General features: G+C 45.5%; 1 protein-coding gene across 6 annotated transcripts in view; it reads left to right on the top strand.

The window, feature by feature from the left end:
• Window positions 1-15,849, top strand: part of myo1b (myosin IB) — a 397,467-nt gene that overhangs the window by 175,296 nt on the left and 206,322 nt on the right. For all 6 annotated transcript variants that reach the window (XM_085985844.1, XM_085985845.1, XM_085985847.1 and 3 more), the window contains 3 exons: window positions 7,346-7,450; window positions 10,305-10,351; window positions 12,353-12,416. In XM_085985844.1, coding sequence (XP_085841970.1) covers window positions 7,346-7,450; window positions 10,305-10,351; window positions 12,353-12,416 — 216 coding nt within the window. The remainder of the gene's footprint in view (window positions 1-7,345; window positions 7,451-10,304; window positions 10,352-12,352; window positions 12,417-15,849) is intronic.

The following is a 15,849-nucleotide window of genomic DNA, read 5'->3' as shown; positions in this document are numbered from 1 at the left end:
TGGAACAGCCTCCTCTACTGCCCTTTGTTCCATCTGAGGCAGTTCCCCCCTGCTGCCGGCTGAAAAGCTGATCCACATGCCGACAAACCCCTCGACCATCCCCTAGTAACACGGAGTACGACACAGGTCCTGTAATGCCCTGGATTAGTCCTGGTATCCATTTAGGTCCATAACCGAAGTTCCGGGTGTACACAGAGTCCCCTATGGCGAAATGGCGAGCTTTAGTATGTTTGTCATGGTACGCTTTTTGGTTTGTTTGTTTTGTCTGAACCTTGCTTTTGAGAACTGGGTGTATCAGGTCTAACGTGCACCGCAACTTTCTCCCCATCATCAACTCAGCCGGAGAAAGCCCCGTGGTAGCTTGGGGTGTTATACGATAACTAAACAAGGCTCTATTGAGCTTGGTCTCCAGGGTGTCACCTGAGCTCTTCCTCATGAGCTCCTTAAAAGTCTGCACGGCTCGCTCGGCTAACCCATTTGAGGCTGGGTGATATGGAGCTGAGGTGACATGTGTGATTCCATTCCTTACCATGAATTCTTTGCTCCCTTCATGAACAAAACACTGTGCATTGTCGGATACAATCATTTCTGGAATACCATGCGTGCTGAAGCTGTTCCTGAGACAATTCAGTGTGGCATCAGTCGTTGCAGAGCTCACTGGATAAACGTCGATCCACTTTGAGTGAGCGTCCACCAGCACCAAAAACATTTTGCCCATAAAAGGTCCCGCATAGTCTATGTGAATTCTCCTCCAGGGTTTGCTGGGCCACTCCCAGGGATGGAGTGGTGCCCCGGCAGGTGCTTTCCTCTGTTCCTGACATATAGTGCATGACTTTTCCTTTGACTCAATTTCAGCATCCAAGTTAGGCCACCACAGGTAGCTCCTAGCCAGCCCTTTCATTCTAGTCATTCCTGGGTGCGATTGATGCAACTGTTCCATCAAAGTAGAGCGTCCCCACTCTGGGACTATGATGCGTGCTCCCCATAGCACACATCCATCTTGGACACTGAGCTCGTGCTGTCTCTGTCTGTACGGCACGAACTCCGGTCCCTCACGGTGACCTGGCCAGCCTTTCAACACATACTCACGGACCCTTGACAGAACGGGGTCCTTGGCTGTCCAGCCCTGGATTTGCGCTGAAGTCATCAAGGGACTGATCTCCTGATCCAGCATCAGGACGTGCTCCTCGGGGGAAGTACTGCGAGGAGATTTTGAGAGGGGCAGGCGGCTGAGAGCATCCGCGTTCCCGTTTTCCTTGCCGGCTCTGTACGTGATCACATATTCATAGGCTCTTAGTATTACTGCCCATCTCATTATTCTCTGTGATGCCATTTGAGGCACCGCTTTCATCTCATTCAGTAAGCTAATAAGAGGCTTGTGGTCAGTACTGATTACAAACTTCCTCCCATATATGTACCTATGGAATTTCTTTACTCCAAATATAATGGCCAACCCCTCTTTATCAAGCTGTGAATAGTTCTTTTCTGCAGCTGTGAGCGTGCGTGAAACAAACCCGATGGGCCTTTCTGCTCCATCTGGCATGCGGTGGGCCAACACTGCCCCCACTCCATAGGGTGATGCATCGCAGGACATTATCAGCTCCTTCTCGTCATAATGCACCAACACCCTGCTGGACTGAAGTAGCTCCTTTGACTGCTGAAACGCTTTCGCTTGCTCTGGCCCCCAACGCCATGGCTCCTCCTTTCTCAGCAGTTTGTGCAGGGGTGCCAGCAGCATCGATAAGTTTGGAAGAAACCGGTTATAATAATTCAGGAGCCCTAGATAGGCTTTCAGTTCAGTCACTGAGGTGGGTGCAGGTGCATCCTGCACTGCCCGCACTTTCCCTGGTAATGGATGGAGGCCTGTGGCATCCACCCGATGTCCCAGGAATGTAACTTCCTTCTCCATGAAACTACACTTACTCTGTTTCAGGCGTAGCCCCGCCTCTTCCAGCCGCTGTAGCACTTTGTCCAGTGTTTTTAAGTGATCTGATCATCACTTCCTGTTAGCAGAATATCATCTAAGTACACGGCCACCTTTGAAATGCCCTGCAGAATGCCCTCCATAGTCCGTTGGAATATTGCTGGGCTAGAACTGACACCAAATGGTAACCTGGCATACGTGAACAGCCCCTTGTGCGTGTTCACTGTGACAAACTTTTTTGATTCTTCATCTAGCAATATCTGCTGATACGCATGACTCATGTCCAGTTTGCTGAATCTTTCTCCCCCAGCGAGCGATGTTAACATGTCCTCCATTCTCGGAATGGGGTACTGTTCCAGTGATGATACTCTGTTCACTGTTAACTTATAGTCACCACACACCCTTACGGTACCGTCGGGCTTCAATACCGGGACTATTGGTGCCGCCCAGTCTGAAAATTTCACTGGTTCTATTACTTTGTCCCTTAGCAGGCGATCTAGTTTCGCCTCAACCTTGGTTTTCATTGCAAAAGGTACCGACCTTGGTTTAAAGAAACGAGGCGTGGCATCACTGGCTACATGAATCTTGGCTGTGGCTCCCCTTAAGGTGCTCAGTTCGTCCTTGAACACTAACTCATGCTTCATCAGCACTTCTTGCAGTGCCTCTGTACTGTCCTCCATTTTATTCATTGCCTGCCAATACACACTCAACTCACTGATCCACCCTCGCCCTAACAGGTTTGGCCCTGACCCTGCTACCACTACCACCATAAGCTCTTTGGTGACTCCTTTGTGTTCCACTTGTACTTCAGCCGCCCCCAAAATGTCCACCTTCTGTCCTGTGTAGGTTTTGAGACTAATGGGGCATGTACCTAGCTCTGGTACTTTTGCTTCCCCCCCATAGCTTGGCGTACTCAGTCTGCGACATTATGGTTACACTACATCCGGTGTCAATCTCAAACTTTACTTGACCTCCATTCACTATCAAATACTGAGTGAGAGGGGTACGTTGGGCCTTGAAGTGTCTTTACTGTATACAGTGAAAACCGACTCACTAGACTCTTCCTCCTCTTGTATGTAATTTGCCCGCTTTGTGTACTTCTCCCTCCCCCCTTTTGCATGCTTTGCCCCTTTAGCATTGCTTCTCTCACTCACTGCCCTTTTACAGACTTTCTTTAAGTGCCCTATTTTTCCACAATTGTGGCACTTTGCCTTTGCAAACCTGCAGTCCTTTGCATAATGGCTCGTCCCGCCACATCGGTAGCAATCCCCAACCCCGACTGGTGGACTTTTCGCGCCAGTTTCCATCTTGAAAACAGCTCCTCCCCCTGGTTTACTCCATTTCTCCTTGCTCATACTATTTAAGTCCTTAATGTCCTTGTTAGCCGTCTCCACGGCTTGTGCTTTTTTAAGTGCCGTCTCAAACGTTAATCCTTCTTCTGACAGTAACCTTTGCTGTATACTGTCGTCGTTAACTCCGCATACTAGTCTGTCCCTTAACATGACTGTGAGCGCATTTCCAAAATTACAGTCCTGTGCGAGCTTCCGAAGCTCCTCCGCATACTCGGTAACGTTTTCTTCTGGCCTCCTAATCCTCGAATTGAATTTCCATCTCTGTACTATTTCACTAGGTTTCGGATTGAAATGATTCTTTAGTAGACTCACCAACTCGTCAAAAGATTTTTCTCCTGGCCGCTCCGGGCTCAGCAGATTCCTCATCTGTGTATAGGTTTGCGCTCCCACACAACTCAGTAAAATGGCCCTTTTCTTTCCAGCACTGTCCACCTCGTTTGCCATAAAGAAATGGCTCAGTATTTCAATATATTCCTCCCAAGACTGCGACTTGCTGTCAAAAGGTGCCACGGAGCCTACTGTTCCGCCATCCTTGGAGTCCGGTCACTTCAGCCAAAAAATCAAACTCCGTTTCGACTCCCGCGGCCTAGCCTCGTGCTTTTCCGACTAGTTTGCTAACCAACCCGAGCACCTCTTCCGAATACTCCCTAACTATGACTGATCCACCAAAACTTTTCCGTCCTTTATTCTCGTCGCCATATGTGGTATCTTGAGGTGGCCATAGATGGAGACTGACACCGGTTAACTCCTTAACATGGTTTAATCAACCCTTGCACATAAAAGCTCCTGCCATGAGGCAGCAAAAAGAAAGAGTACAACAGTACAGATCAGACTTAACTCAGGAGAGCAATTGCCACAGCACCACCTGGTGGATCAGGTTACTCATAACCTCCCAGGTTACTACAGATTGCCAACCAGAGAATGAACCATTTATCCCAACTCTCTGTTTTCTGTTAGATAGCCAATCTTCCACCCATGCCAGTACATTGCCCCCAATCCTGTGATTTTTTTTTATGTTGTGCAGTAATCTTTTGTGTGGCACCTTGTCAAATGCCTTTTGGAAGTCCAAATACACCACATCCACTGGTTCCCCTTTATCCACCCTATTTGTTACGTCCTCAAAGAATTTGAGCAAATTTGTCAAACACGACTTCCCCTTCGTAAAACCATGCTGACTCTGTCCGATTAAATTATGCTTATCCAAATGTCCTGTTACTGCTTCCTTAATAATGGACTCCAACATTTTACCAACCACAGATGTTAGGCTAACTGGTCTATAGTTTCCAGCCTTTTGTCTGCCTCCCTTTTTAAATAAGGGCATTACATTAGCAGTTTTCCAATCTGCTGGGACCTTTCCTGAATCCAGGGAGTTTTGGAAAATTACCACCAATGCATCCACAATCCCTACCGCTACTTCTCTCAAGACCCTAGGATGTAAGCCATCAGGTCCAGGGGATTTATCCGCCTTTAGTCCCATTATCTTACCGAGTACCACCTCCTTAGTGATTTTAATTGTGTTTAGCTCCTCCCCCCCCCCCCCCATAGCCCCCTGTTTGTCCAGTGTTGGGATATTTTTAGTGTCCTCTACTGTAAAGACTGATAAATATTTGTTCAGCGTTTCTGCCATCTCCACTTTCCCCACCACTAATTTCCTGGTCTCGTCCTCTAAGGGACCAACATTCACTTTAGCCACCCTTTTTCTTTTTATATAACTGTAGAAACTCTTACTATCTGTTTTTATATTTTTTGCTAGTTTACTTTCATAATCTATCTTCCCTCTCTTAATTAATCTTTTAGTTATTCTTTGCTGGCTTTTAAATGCTTCCCAATCTTCTATCCTTCCACTAGATTTGGCTACTTTATATGCCCTTGTTTTCAGTCGGATACTATCCTTTATTACTTTACTTAGCCACGGAGGGCTGTCTTTTCTTTTACACCCCTTTTTCCTCACTGGAATATATCTTTCTTGAAAGTTGTGAAATATCTCCTTGAATGTACACCACTGCTCATGTACCGTCCTACACTTTAATCTATTTTCCCCAGTCCACTTTAGTCAACACTGCTCTCATACCTTCATAGTCTCCTTTATTTAAGCTTAGTACGCTGGTTTGAGATCCAACTCTCTCACCCTCCAGCTGAATTTGGAATTCAACCATGTTATGGTCACTCATTCCAAGGGGATACTTTACTAGGACATTTTTTTATTAATCCTGTCTCATTACACAGGAACAGATCTAAGATTGCCTGCCCCCTGGTTGGTTCAGTTACATACTGCTCAAGGAATCCGTCCCTAATGCACTCTGAACTCTTCCTCAAGGCTGCCCTGCCTAATTTGATTTGTCCAGTCAATATGAAAGTTAAAATCCCCCATGATTATAGCTGTTCCCTTATTACAAGCCCCAACTATTTCCTGATTTATACTCCGACCAACAGAGTTGCAACTGTTAGGAGGCCTATAGACTACGCCCACTAGTGACTTTTTCCCCTTATTATTCCTTATCTCCACCCAAACTGTTTCACTATCCTGATCCTTTGACCCAATATCATTTCTCACTATTGCAGTGATTCCATCCTTGATTAACATAGCCACCCCACCTCCCTTTCCTTCCTGTCTGACCTTCCTAATTGTCCCCTGGATGTTTAGTTCCCAGTCATGGTCACCTTGCAGCCATGTTTCTGTAATGGCCACCAGATCATACTCATGTGTAGTTACCTCATCCAAGTAGCTATTTTACCTGTTTGAGCCTACAGAATGGGGCTGATTTTAAATTTAGGTGCACAGTGGGGTAGAAATTGGACCTCGTTGCCACTGTTAATGAGCGGACCAATGTCCTGTAACCCCGAGGAAGCCTGCAAAACGTTCTACCCGAAATTGGGTCAGGCCATTTTTCAGGTGTCCTTGACGCCGCCTCGTACAGGTGTTGGGCCCCATACATATGTAAATGCAGTGCCTAACCCCTGTTTTATGCCCCCTTGCACAAATTGTATATCGCGGAGCAGGTGCTGGACTTGCTCCGCATCCAATTTCAGGATGAGCTTCCGACCACATATCCGCACCATCACTCAGACCGCCTATTTCCACCTCCGTAATATCGCCTAACTCCACCCTTGCCTCAGCTCATCTGCTGAAACCCTCATCCATGCCTATGTTACCTCTAGACTTAACTATTCCAATGCACTCCTGGCTGGCCTCCCATCTTTCACCCTCCATAAACCTAAGCTCATCCAAAACTCTGCTGCCTGTAACCTAATTCGCACCAAGTCCCATTCACCCACATTCCCTGTGCTCGCTGACCTACATTGGCTCCCGGTTAAGCAACGCCGTGATTTTAAAATTCTTATCCTTGTTTTCAAGTCCCTCCATGGCCTCGGCCCTCCCTATCACTGTAACCTCCTTCAGCCCTACAACCCTCCGATATCTGCACTCTTCCAATTCTGGCCTCTTGCGCATCCCTGATTTTAATTGCTCCACCTTTGGCGGCCGTGCCTGCAGCTGTTGAGGCCCTAAGCTCTGGAATCCTTCTCTGCCTCTCTCCCTCTCTTTCCTCCTTTTTAAGACGCTCCTTGAAACCTACCTCTTTGACCAATCTGCCCTAATATCTCCTTATGTGGCTCAGTGTCAAATTTTGTTTGATAACATTCCTGTGAAGCACCTTGGGATGTTTTGCTATGTTAAAGACGCGATATAAATAAAAGTTGTTCTTGTTATTGATTCATTGCTGTGAAGCCAGTAGGAGCATTAGTGCTCCTCCAACTCCACAGAATCCGGTTGTTGCACTCCCCTCCTCAGCACCCACCCCACCCCCGACCTAGCTTTGTGTTACTGCCACCAAGGATTAGATAAGATTGGATGTCTTCTAATATATTGCTCAAAAATTACTCTATCAGCTTCCAGATTGGTCAGGTGACTCTGTGCATATTAACATTCATATTTCTGGTGCCTTCACATATGATGTATTAAAGATATTTTTGTACTTTGCTATAGGTCAGATGTATTGGATTGATTGAATTTAGTGAAAAAATTTGTAGCCTGACTAACAAAGCTTTAACATCCCTTTAATCTTTCCAGAGGCCAGCAAGTTGGTTATGTCCTATGTTGCTGCTGTTTGTGGCAAGGGAGCAGAGGTCAATCAAGTTAAGGAGCAGCTGCTGCAGTCAAACCCTGTGCTTGAGGGTAAGTTTAAGAATATTCAGTATGTTATGTTGCTTTTTAATAGGGAGGAACACTGTGCCAGGGCCAAAACGAAAGCAATCCTAATCAGATGATGCGAAAATGCAAATTTGTTTCAGCATTCAATTTCATTCTTTTAAGGTAGCGTCATGTGAGATTTACCTTGTGGCTCCATTGAACCTTGGGGTCCGTACATAGGAAAGGCCTGGAGTGTCATTGGGTTAAAGCTGAATTTTAATTGGGGAATCGGTCACCATTATCTGGGACCTGAGACATCTGTCCTGGAGTTACTCTGGGTTGTCCAGGGCCTGTAATGATTATCCAGGAGTCTGGCATATCTGTTCGGGTGGCCTATATCCTGTGGTCTGGAGGTAGCTTGCCCCATGGGAACCCCGTGCAATGGGAAATGATCGGTTGGGTAGCAAGGTTCACTGGATAATGAACCAGAATGAGGATCATAACCAGAACATTAAAAAAAAATTTCCTCCACAGTCGAATTGTAGATTCCAGCTGTTGCCTTGGCTGTGATCAGTTGAATCATAATCATAATCCACTTTATTGTCATTGTTAGTGCACAAGTGCAGTACAACGAAATGTAGGCTTGCGGCTCCCGAGAGTGTACATTTAGATTAAGACATTTAAACATTCAACATTCATTTGGCTTGTAATACATTAACATAAACATAACCATAATAAAGTGCATTGGCAGATGTGCAGGCTTTAGAGTTTATTTGTGGAGTTCAGTAGGATGACAGCCCTGGGAAAGAAGCTGTTCCTAAATCTGGTCGTTCAGGTGCGAATGCATCTGTAGCGTCTCCCAGATAGCAGGAGGGCGAACAGACTGTGGCTGGGGTGGGTAGGGTCTTTGATGATGGTCCGTGACCTCCGTAAACAGCGTTTCTGGTATATGTGCTCTATGGTCGGTAGCCGGGTGCCGGTAATGCGTTGGGCAGTTTTGACTACCCGCTGCAGGGCTTTCCGGTCATAGTAGCTACAGCTGCCATACCATACTGTGATACAGTTCGTCAGGATGCTCTCTATTGTGCAGCGGTAAAAGTTAGAGAGGATCAGGGGTGACAGGTTACATCCCTTCAGCCTCCTTAGGAAATATAGGCACTGCTGGGCCTCCTTCACCAGAGAGGAGGTATTGAGGGACCAGGAGAGGTCTTCCGTGATGTGGACTCTGAGGAACTTAAAGCTGTCCACCCTTTCCACCACAGCCCCATGGATGTGGATGGGGGTGTGACTTCCGCCTTTAGACTTCCTGAAGTCAACAATGATTTCTTTGGTTTTCTTGATGTTAAGGGCCAGGTTGTTATCGGCGCACCACTTCACGAGATGCTGGACCTCCTCCCTGTAGGCTGACTCATCGTTGTTGGTGATCTGGCCTACTACCGTGGTATCATCCGCAAACTTGATGGTGTTGGAACCATGAACAGCCACACAGTCGTGGGTGAAGAGGGAGTAGAGGAGGGGGCTCAGCACACATCCTTGTGGGGCCCCCGTGTTCAGGGTCGGGGGGGGAGGTGTGGTTACCTAATTTGACAGACTGGGGTCTGTTTGTTAGGAAGTCCAGGGTCCAGTTGCAGAGGGAAGTGTTCAGGCCAAGAGTGTGGAGTTTGGTGGCCAGCTTGTTGGGGACGATAGTGTTGAATGCTGAGCTGTAGTCTATGAACAGCATTCTGATGTAGGTCTCTTTACCATCTAAGTGATTCAGTGCAGAGTGTAGAGCAATCTACATAAACTAGGGATCAGACTGAATTGCATGGCTCAGTACCATATTGGATGGTGCACTTACTCACTGAGGTATCAAGGAAGTTTAAAAAATATATATGTAATTAGTGCTTCCTGTACGGTTGTGCTTGCCTCCCCATCCCACATTAACAACTCACCTTCACTGCAGTGAACATGCAACCTGTCATTCTGCAGTACAGTGGTATGTTGACTCACTGTTCCAGTACATCCATTTTTATTCCCTGTTAGTGACTGATACCTGCAGGCCACCTCTTGTCCAGGCAGGTGAGAATACTATATCTCATTCTCTGACTACACTGCCAAAGATCCATTCTTGTCTGACAGGAGGTATGCGATTCTCGCTTTTCTCTCCTCCTGAGGTGTAATGCTTTTCTTTCTACTCAGTGTGTCATGGTCAAAGCTTCTGAAATTCATCCAGTGGAGCTATGGGATTTAAATATCTCTCACAGCTGGAGCTATGTAAACAAGCAACGTTATTCCACAGGCACCTCAGTAGACGCTTTATTAAGTAGGTCAAACACTGGGTATCTTTTCATAGTTCAGCGTGCCAGTTTTCACACACTTGGATTTTGTTCCATAGAAGGGAGCTCTTTCCATTTCTAGAATGCTTTAGAGCGGGAATGCTGATTTATAGCACCATCACAGACTGAAGTGTAATAAACGTTAACACCTAACCAAATTACACTACAGAAATACTTATTACTGAATAAAACACTTAGGGTCAAGATCGTTAATTGTATTGTATAAAAATAGCAAATCGATGTCAGCAATGCACAGTGTAGTGTAATGTGTGACTCTGTAACTGAAAGAGCGACTGGTTCTCATTGGTTTGTGTACGGATAAAATGCTCATCGTGGTCCTTGAAGTAGAGAGGTGTTTGTTTTTGAGGCTCATCTAGTTTATATATTTTTTTCCTGTTGTGGTTCTAAATCATAGAAGAATGTGTGTTGCATCTTCAGTTTATAAAATAGAAAAGGATTTAATTTTTTTTAAATCTCTGTGTGAGATGAGCACTGATTCATGCGAGGCAGTGATTTGTTCCTCTTTTATTTCAAAGACCTAAGGTTAATGTGTTCTTCCTCCTTGGTTTTTTTCACACCAGCCTTTGGAAATGCCAAAACTATGAGGAATGACAATTCTTCCAGATTTGTAAGTAGCTATTATTATGATTGACAATTCAGAGTTACATATTGGCTTTTACATTAGAAAACTACAATTCAAGGATTTTTATATCCAAATAATTATTTTGTTTCTATTTCTCAAATCAACAGTTTGAGCACAATTTGAACCCCCAAAAGCAAACATAGATATGCATGGGTGTTTGAATTAAGTTAATTCTGCTGCATGAGAGGTGTTGTTTATAAAAGCACACAGCTGTGTCACATCATACCAGATCTTTCATTTCACTTTTTGGATGCTTTGGTTTGTGCCATTTGAAAATTCCTTATTAAGTTTGATGGCATTGTTTGATAAGGCACTGCTGTCTTTCAGAAGGCATGGGTTCAAACACCTTTTGTTATCTGTTGCCCCCTGGGGATTTCTCAGACAGTCCATTATCAAGATGTGGCTTTGTCATCGGCCTCTCTGAGCAGTGATAAGGGGCTGGGCCAAAGGTTAAGAGGCAAAAGTCAGAAAGTGGGAACATAACCGCACTGCCACAGTATCTCTGAGGCACCTCGCAGGGAAACTTGAACCTCTTTCAAATTATGTGGACATCTACAAGTGGAGGTTAAAATCAGGCCCACTTGTTTTGTAATTAAAAAAAAAAATTAACTTGCAATTACCTAATATATAGAATAAATAAAAGAGCACAGTTTAAGGTATTGTTATGTTAACCATATGACTGAACGCTGTAAACGGTAGTACCTTTGTTTGATGTCCTCCCTTGAGGCATTTATTATACAGGTTGAGTATCCAAAATCTGGAGTTCTGGGGCTGGATTTTCATTGAGAAGTCGGGTAGGAGGCGAGACTACAACATTCGGGGTTGTAGTCCCGCCTCCATCGAATTCTAGCCAACCCACGCGATTTTGACTTGATTGACCTTGTTGAGCCCACCCAGCGGGCTCAGCAGGCCAGTTAGGAGCCACCCGGCAACAGGTGATGTCACAGATTGATATTTCATCTGTCAAGACCTTCTGACAGATGAAATATCAACGTTTCACAGCTGTTTGAAGCTGTCAAACACTGACAATCTGTACTCCAGGTTAATTCCTTCCTCTCAGAATGATTTAGAGATCTCCCTGGAATAGAAAGCTGAATGTTGCAATTTTTGACAGCTCACAGCCATTCTGCTTTCTGTGCTGGTGAGATGAGGAACTCCCGAGACCGGAAGGAAGGAAGGCTGTAAAGGTAAGTACATGTAAGTAAAACGTATTTAAACACTTTACACACACCAAACACACTTACACACACATGCACCCATCACTCACTTGAACACCGGACATCTCGACCCCTCCAAGCCCTTCATCCCAACGGTCCACCTCCTCTAACTTGGCGTGGTTTGGAGCCGTCGGGAATCCCACACTTCAACATTAAAAATAGGGATTAGGCTAAAACCTGCCTGTTAACTACCTGTTAACAGGCAGTTAATTGGCACTAATCCCCTTCCCGCCTTGGGGAGGCGGGTCCCAGTGCGGGGCGGGTACCCGCCTCCTTTGAAACTGGCATGGAGGTGGGTTGGGGGCAGGATGGGTTCGGGACCCCCGATTTTGGGATTTTAACCCCCCACACGCCTGCAATCCTGCCTCCACGGCCGATGAAAATCCTGCCCCTGGAATCCGGAATGTTCCGGAATCCGGACTCCGGGACGATTGGTGGTAGGGTCGTCCGGAATCCGTAAAATGTTCCGGAATCCGGACACCCTGAGGGAGGCTTACCAAAAACCAGAAATATCACAACCTGGGCCCAGGCATTTCCGGACTCAGCACGTGTTTCTGATGTCCGAAGTCCGGAAATATCGCAAACTGGGCTCGGGCGTTTCCAGACTTTGGACATCAGAAACCCATTCCGAAGTCCGGAAAAACACGCAAACCGGCTTGGCCTCAGTCCCGAGGTTGCCGGATTCTGGACGCTCAACCTGCACCTTATTTAATTGTCTCTGTTACATCAATTTCATAACACATTTCAACCGAATGTTTCAATTTAACAGGGAAAGTACATGGATATTGAGTTTGACTTCAAAGGTGACCCCCTTGGTGGTGTTATCAGCAACTGTAAGTATTACACAGTGGTAAATAGAAAGGATTGATCTGCAATAACCTGATATTTTGTTAAGCATTTGAGGTGGTTTTAAGCAGGTGGGATTCGGGTGCTGTGAAGTGCAGAGTTATGATGCACAGAAAGAAATGATGGAAAGCGCTGATCACTTTAAAATATCTGTAACAAATGGTTTCAGCTGTGGGCACAACTTTATGCACAGACCGTGATGATGTGTGGGATCAAAGTTGTGTATTGGGATAATATTTCACTCTCCTAGGTATCACTATCATTGAGGAAATGATTTCAAGTTCTTTTATTCCTCCAGTTCTCTTCCCTCCTCAGTGTTGCACAGTATCCACTCTGAAACTTGAAGGGGTTTGGATGGATTTCTTTTACACGATAGATGATTGATAATTAGATTGAATGTGTTAATTTTGTTGGTGCTCTTTGGTCTGTGATGTCCTTGATTACTTTGACACTCTGGTGGCACCAAAGGTATGCGGTCCAAACCCGCTGTCACACACCCATCATATCTCTAGGTCCAGGGACATTGTCTTCCTGCTAAACCTTAGCCTCCAGAGATGGTGCTTTCTTGAGGCTGAGGTTTAGCAAGAAGGCAGTTGGAGAGTTGTGCCTTTGCTACAGGAAGACTTGCAGCCAACCTTTGATACCGTTACAGCATTGCCAGTAGCTGTCAAGCTGATCACGGTCCTTAATTTTGATGATTCAGAGTCCTTCCAGGCCGTCATCAGAACTACCAACAGTAGCGGCCAATCTGCTGTCTGTAAATCTAAAAATGATTTCTTCAGGAAACCCAACCCCGTTATCTCCTTTTCTACTGTAACAGCAGCATGACGGGGCTGCCTAATTCTATTGGACTGCTGCCTTTCCTAAATAACAGGATGTGACTGATGGCAACCTTCTGCCCATCCAGGCCCGTGTCCATAATGCAATGGCCTAAGTGAATACAAAAACGTTCTCCTGCATCAATGAGCATTAGAGTTGTGACTGCTAGCACCATATCATGCTGGCCAATGCCTGCTTCCCTTGTTTTAGTTTTGTGCCTGTCATCTGTGTCAGGACATATGTGGAAATGTGAAAATGAGAGGCAGGAAAAGACCAACTCGTCCATCAAGCCTGCCCCATACTCATGATGCCTGGAGTATCATGACTAGACACTTGCTACCGACCCTCCCTCCAACAGCCGAGAGGCAAAAATCCAGAAAAAATTTCAAGAACCAATAACGGGGGAAAACAAACCTCTGGAAAAATACCACTCCGACCCCCTCAGGCAATCAAAACCATCCAGGAGATCACATTGACTGTACAGTATCTGTTAATGTCAGGGTTGGGGAGCCACAGGGCCGTATAAATACAAGGCCGTGCTCTCCGGGCGAGGTAGGTTCTGGACCCAAGTGCAGAAACCAGACAAGAGACAAATATACAATACTTTTTGAACTTTACTAGATTTACACATAACCAGATTAACACAAGGGACACAGCAATATACATAAGAACTAGAGACAAGAGAACTAGAGACAAGTTACAAGACGGCTAGTCAAGATAGGAACTCAGGACAGCTTCCATGAGGAAGCCCACTTGTCTATACTGAGCTTGCGACAAGCTACCACAAGGAGCAAACGGCTTGCCGAGACACAACTCCAGACAAGCTACCCCAAGGGTAATCGGCTTACCAATGCAAGGCTCAAGACAAGATCCAACGGCTCCCACATGGCAACACGCTAGTCCAAACAGCACCTTACCAAGACAAGCAGCTCAACAGAACAAGACTTAAATACATCTTAAATCCAGAGGCAAGAACACAGACTTAAATACATAACTCGAGAGAACTAGAACACAGACTTAGATACATAGCTCAAGAGAACTATGGCAGCCAGCTTGTGAAGGCAAGCTGCCATAGAGGAAAGGCTAGTCAAGACAAGGAACATTGTCAAGACTAACACCCTAGTGAGGACTGAGCACTGAGTGAAACAACAACAGAACTTATATACCAAGAAAACCAGGTGCCAACCATAAACAGCTAACAGGCTGATTAAAAACTAACACAGGGTTAGGAACAATTAACACCAGAGAACGAGAAACAATTAACACAGGAGACTGACAAGTGAAGGTGCCATCTAGAGGTTACAAAAAGGAACTGACTGGCACCCTCACAGTTAATCCATTTACCTTTTATATAATGTGATCTCTTGATCTCAGCCCCAGTCAAGAACCGGTCCAGCTCCCTGTTGAAGGTGTGCAGAGAGTCAGCACCCACCACACCAGCCGGCAACGCATTCCAGAGGCTCACTGCTCTCTGGGCAAAGAAAAAACAACCTAACATCCAGCCTATTCCATTGAGGACTTTCCTGGAGATGTGACAACAGATGCCACATTCCCCATGGTAGATTGCTCATGAATGTCTGCAGATCTGGCTCGTGGTCTCCTCCGTACTCCTCACCAAGCCTTTCAATGCCTTTTTCACAAGCGCAAGTGAGTTTTGTAGATGATCCTGCTCGGAAAGTAGATTCGTTTTCTAAATAGGCCGTGACAGGTCAGAATCTCTCGACATTGCAGCAGGAGCATGAACCATGCTGGCCCTCGTGCAGTAGGTGCCTATACTGCCTCTGCCAACATACCTTGCTCATCATCACCCGTGCACTTTTAACTTGCCTTGTGCTACTTCCTATCTAAATCTTCTGGGGTGTGTACTGGTGATTGGCAAAGGTGGTGAGAGCCATGTAGGTTGCTTTGAGGTGCTGGCTTGCTGGGGATCACTGGCTGTGAAGTTGCTGTGTTCACCCAGGCCTACAGAAACAGAAGAGGCCTCCAGAAACAGAAGTGGAATACAGTCTGCTCCTTTAGTTCAAAGTTGTTTTTTAATCTGGAAGGGGGGCGGGTGGGTGCTGGAGGGAATGTTAATTAACCAGTAATTCACATTAAGCAATTTAAATAAAACAGCACAAAGTATTTTGTCCTCAAAAAAGATTTGAATTAACTACTTTAACTTAAGAGTAGACTGTGTCAAAATTCTGCCGCAAATAAGGATCTCCAGGCAGTTGTTATGTTGCAATATTACAGCAACTTGCATTTATATAGCACATATAATGTAGTAAAACGTCCCATGGTGCTATGTTGCTGAAGTTGAGTGTTTGCCTATGTGTCAATGAGTGAGTAGGGGAGATGTTGCTGAAGTTGAATGTTTGCCTATGTGTCAATGAATGAATAGGGGGAGAAGATACAACAATAACCTTGGTTATCCAACCATGTGGGTGTTGTGTACAAATTACTCCAGCTACTGGCTGAAAGCAGTAATATCTGGAGTTAATGGCAGGCATTTATTCTCCCCAAAAAATGTTGACGGCCCCAAACAGCCCACCAACAACAATTTTTAGGCTATAAAGATGTATTATATTATGTCATAAGAATTATCCCATATATGCTCTG

Source organism: Somniosus microcephalus, chromosome 4, assembly GCF_052327205.1.
Source record: "Somniosus microcephalus isolate GS21.2 chromosome 4, FLI_Smic_1.0, whole genome shotgun sequence".
Taxonomy (NCBI): Eukaryota; Metazoa; Chordata; class Chondrichthyes; order Squaliformes; family Somniosidae; genus Somniosus; species Somniosus microcephalus.
The sequence above is the reverse complement of the archived record's forward strand: the minus strand, read 5'-3'. Positions and strand labels throughout refer to the sequence as shown.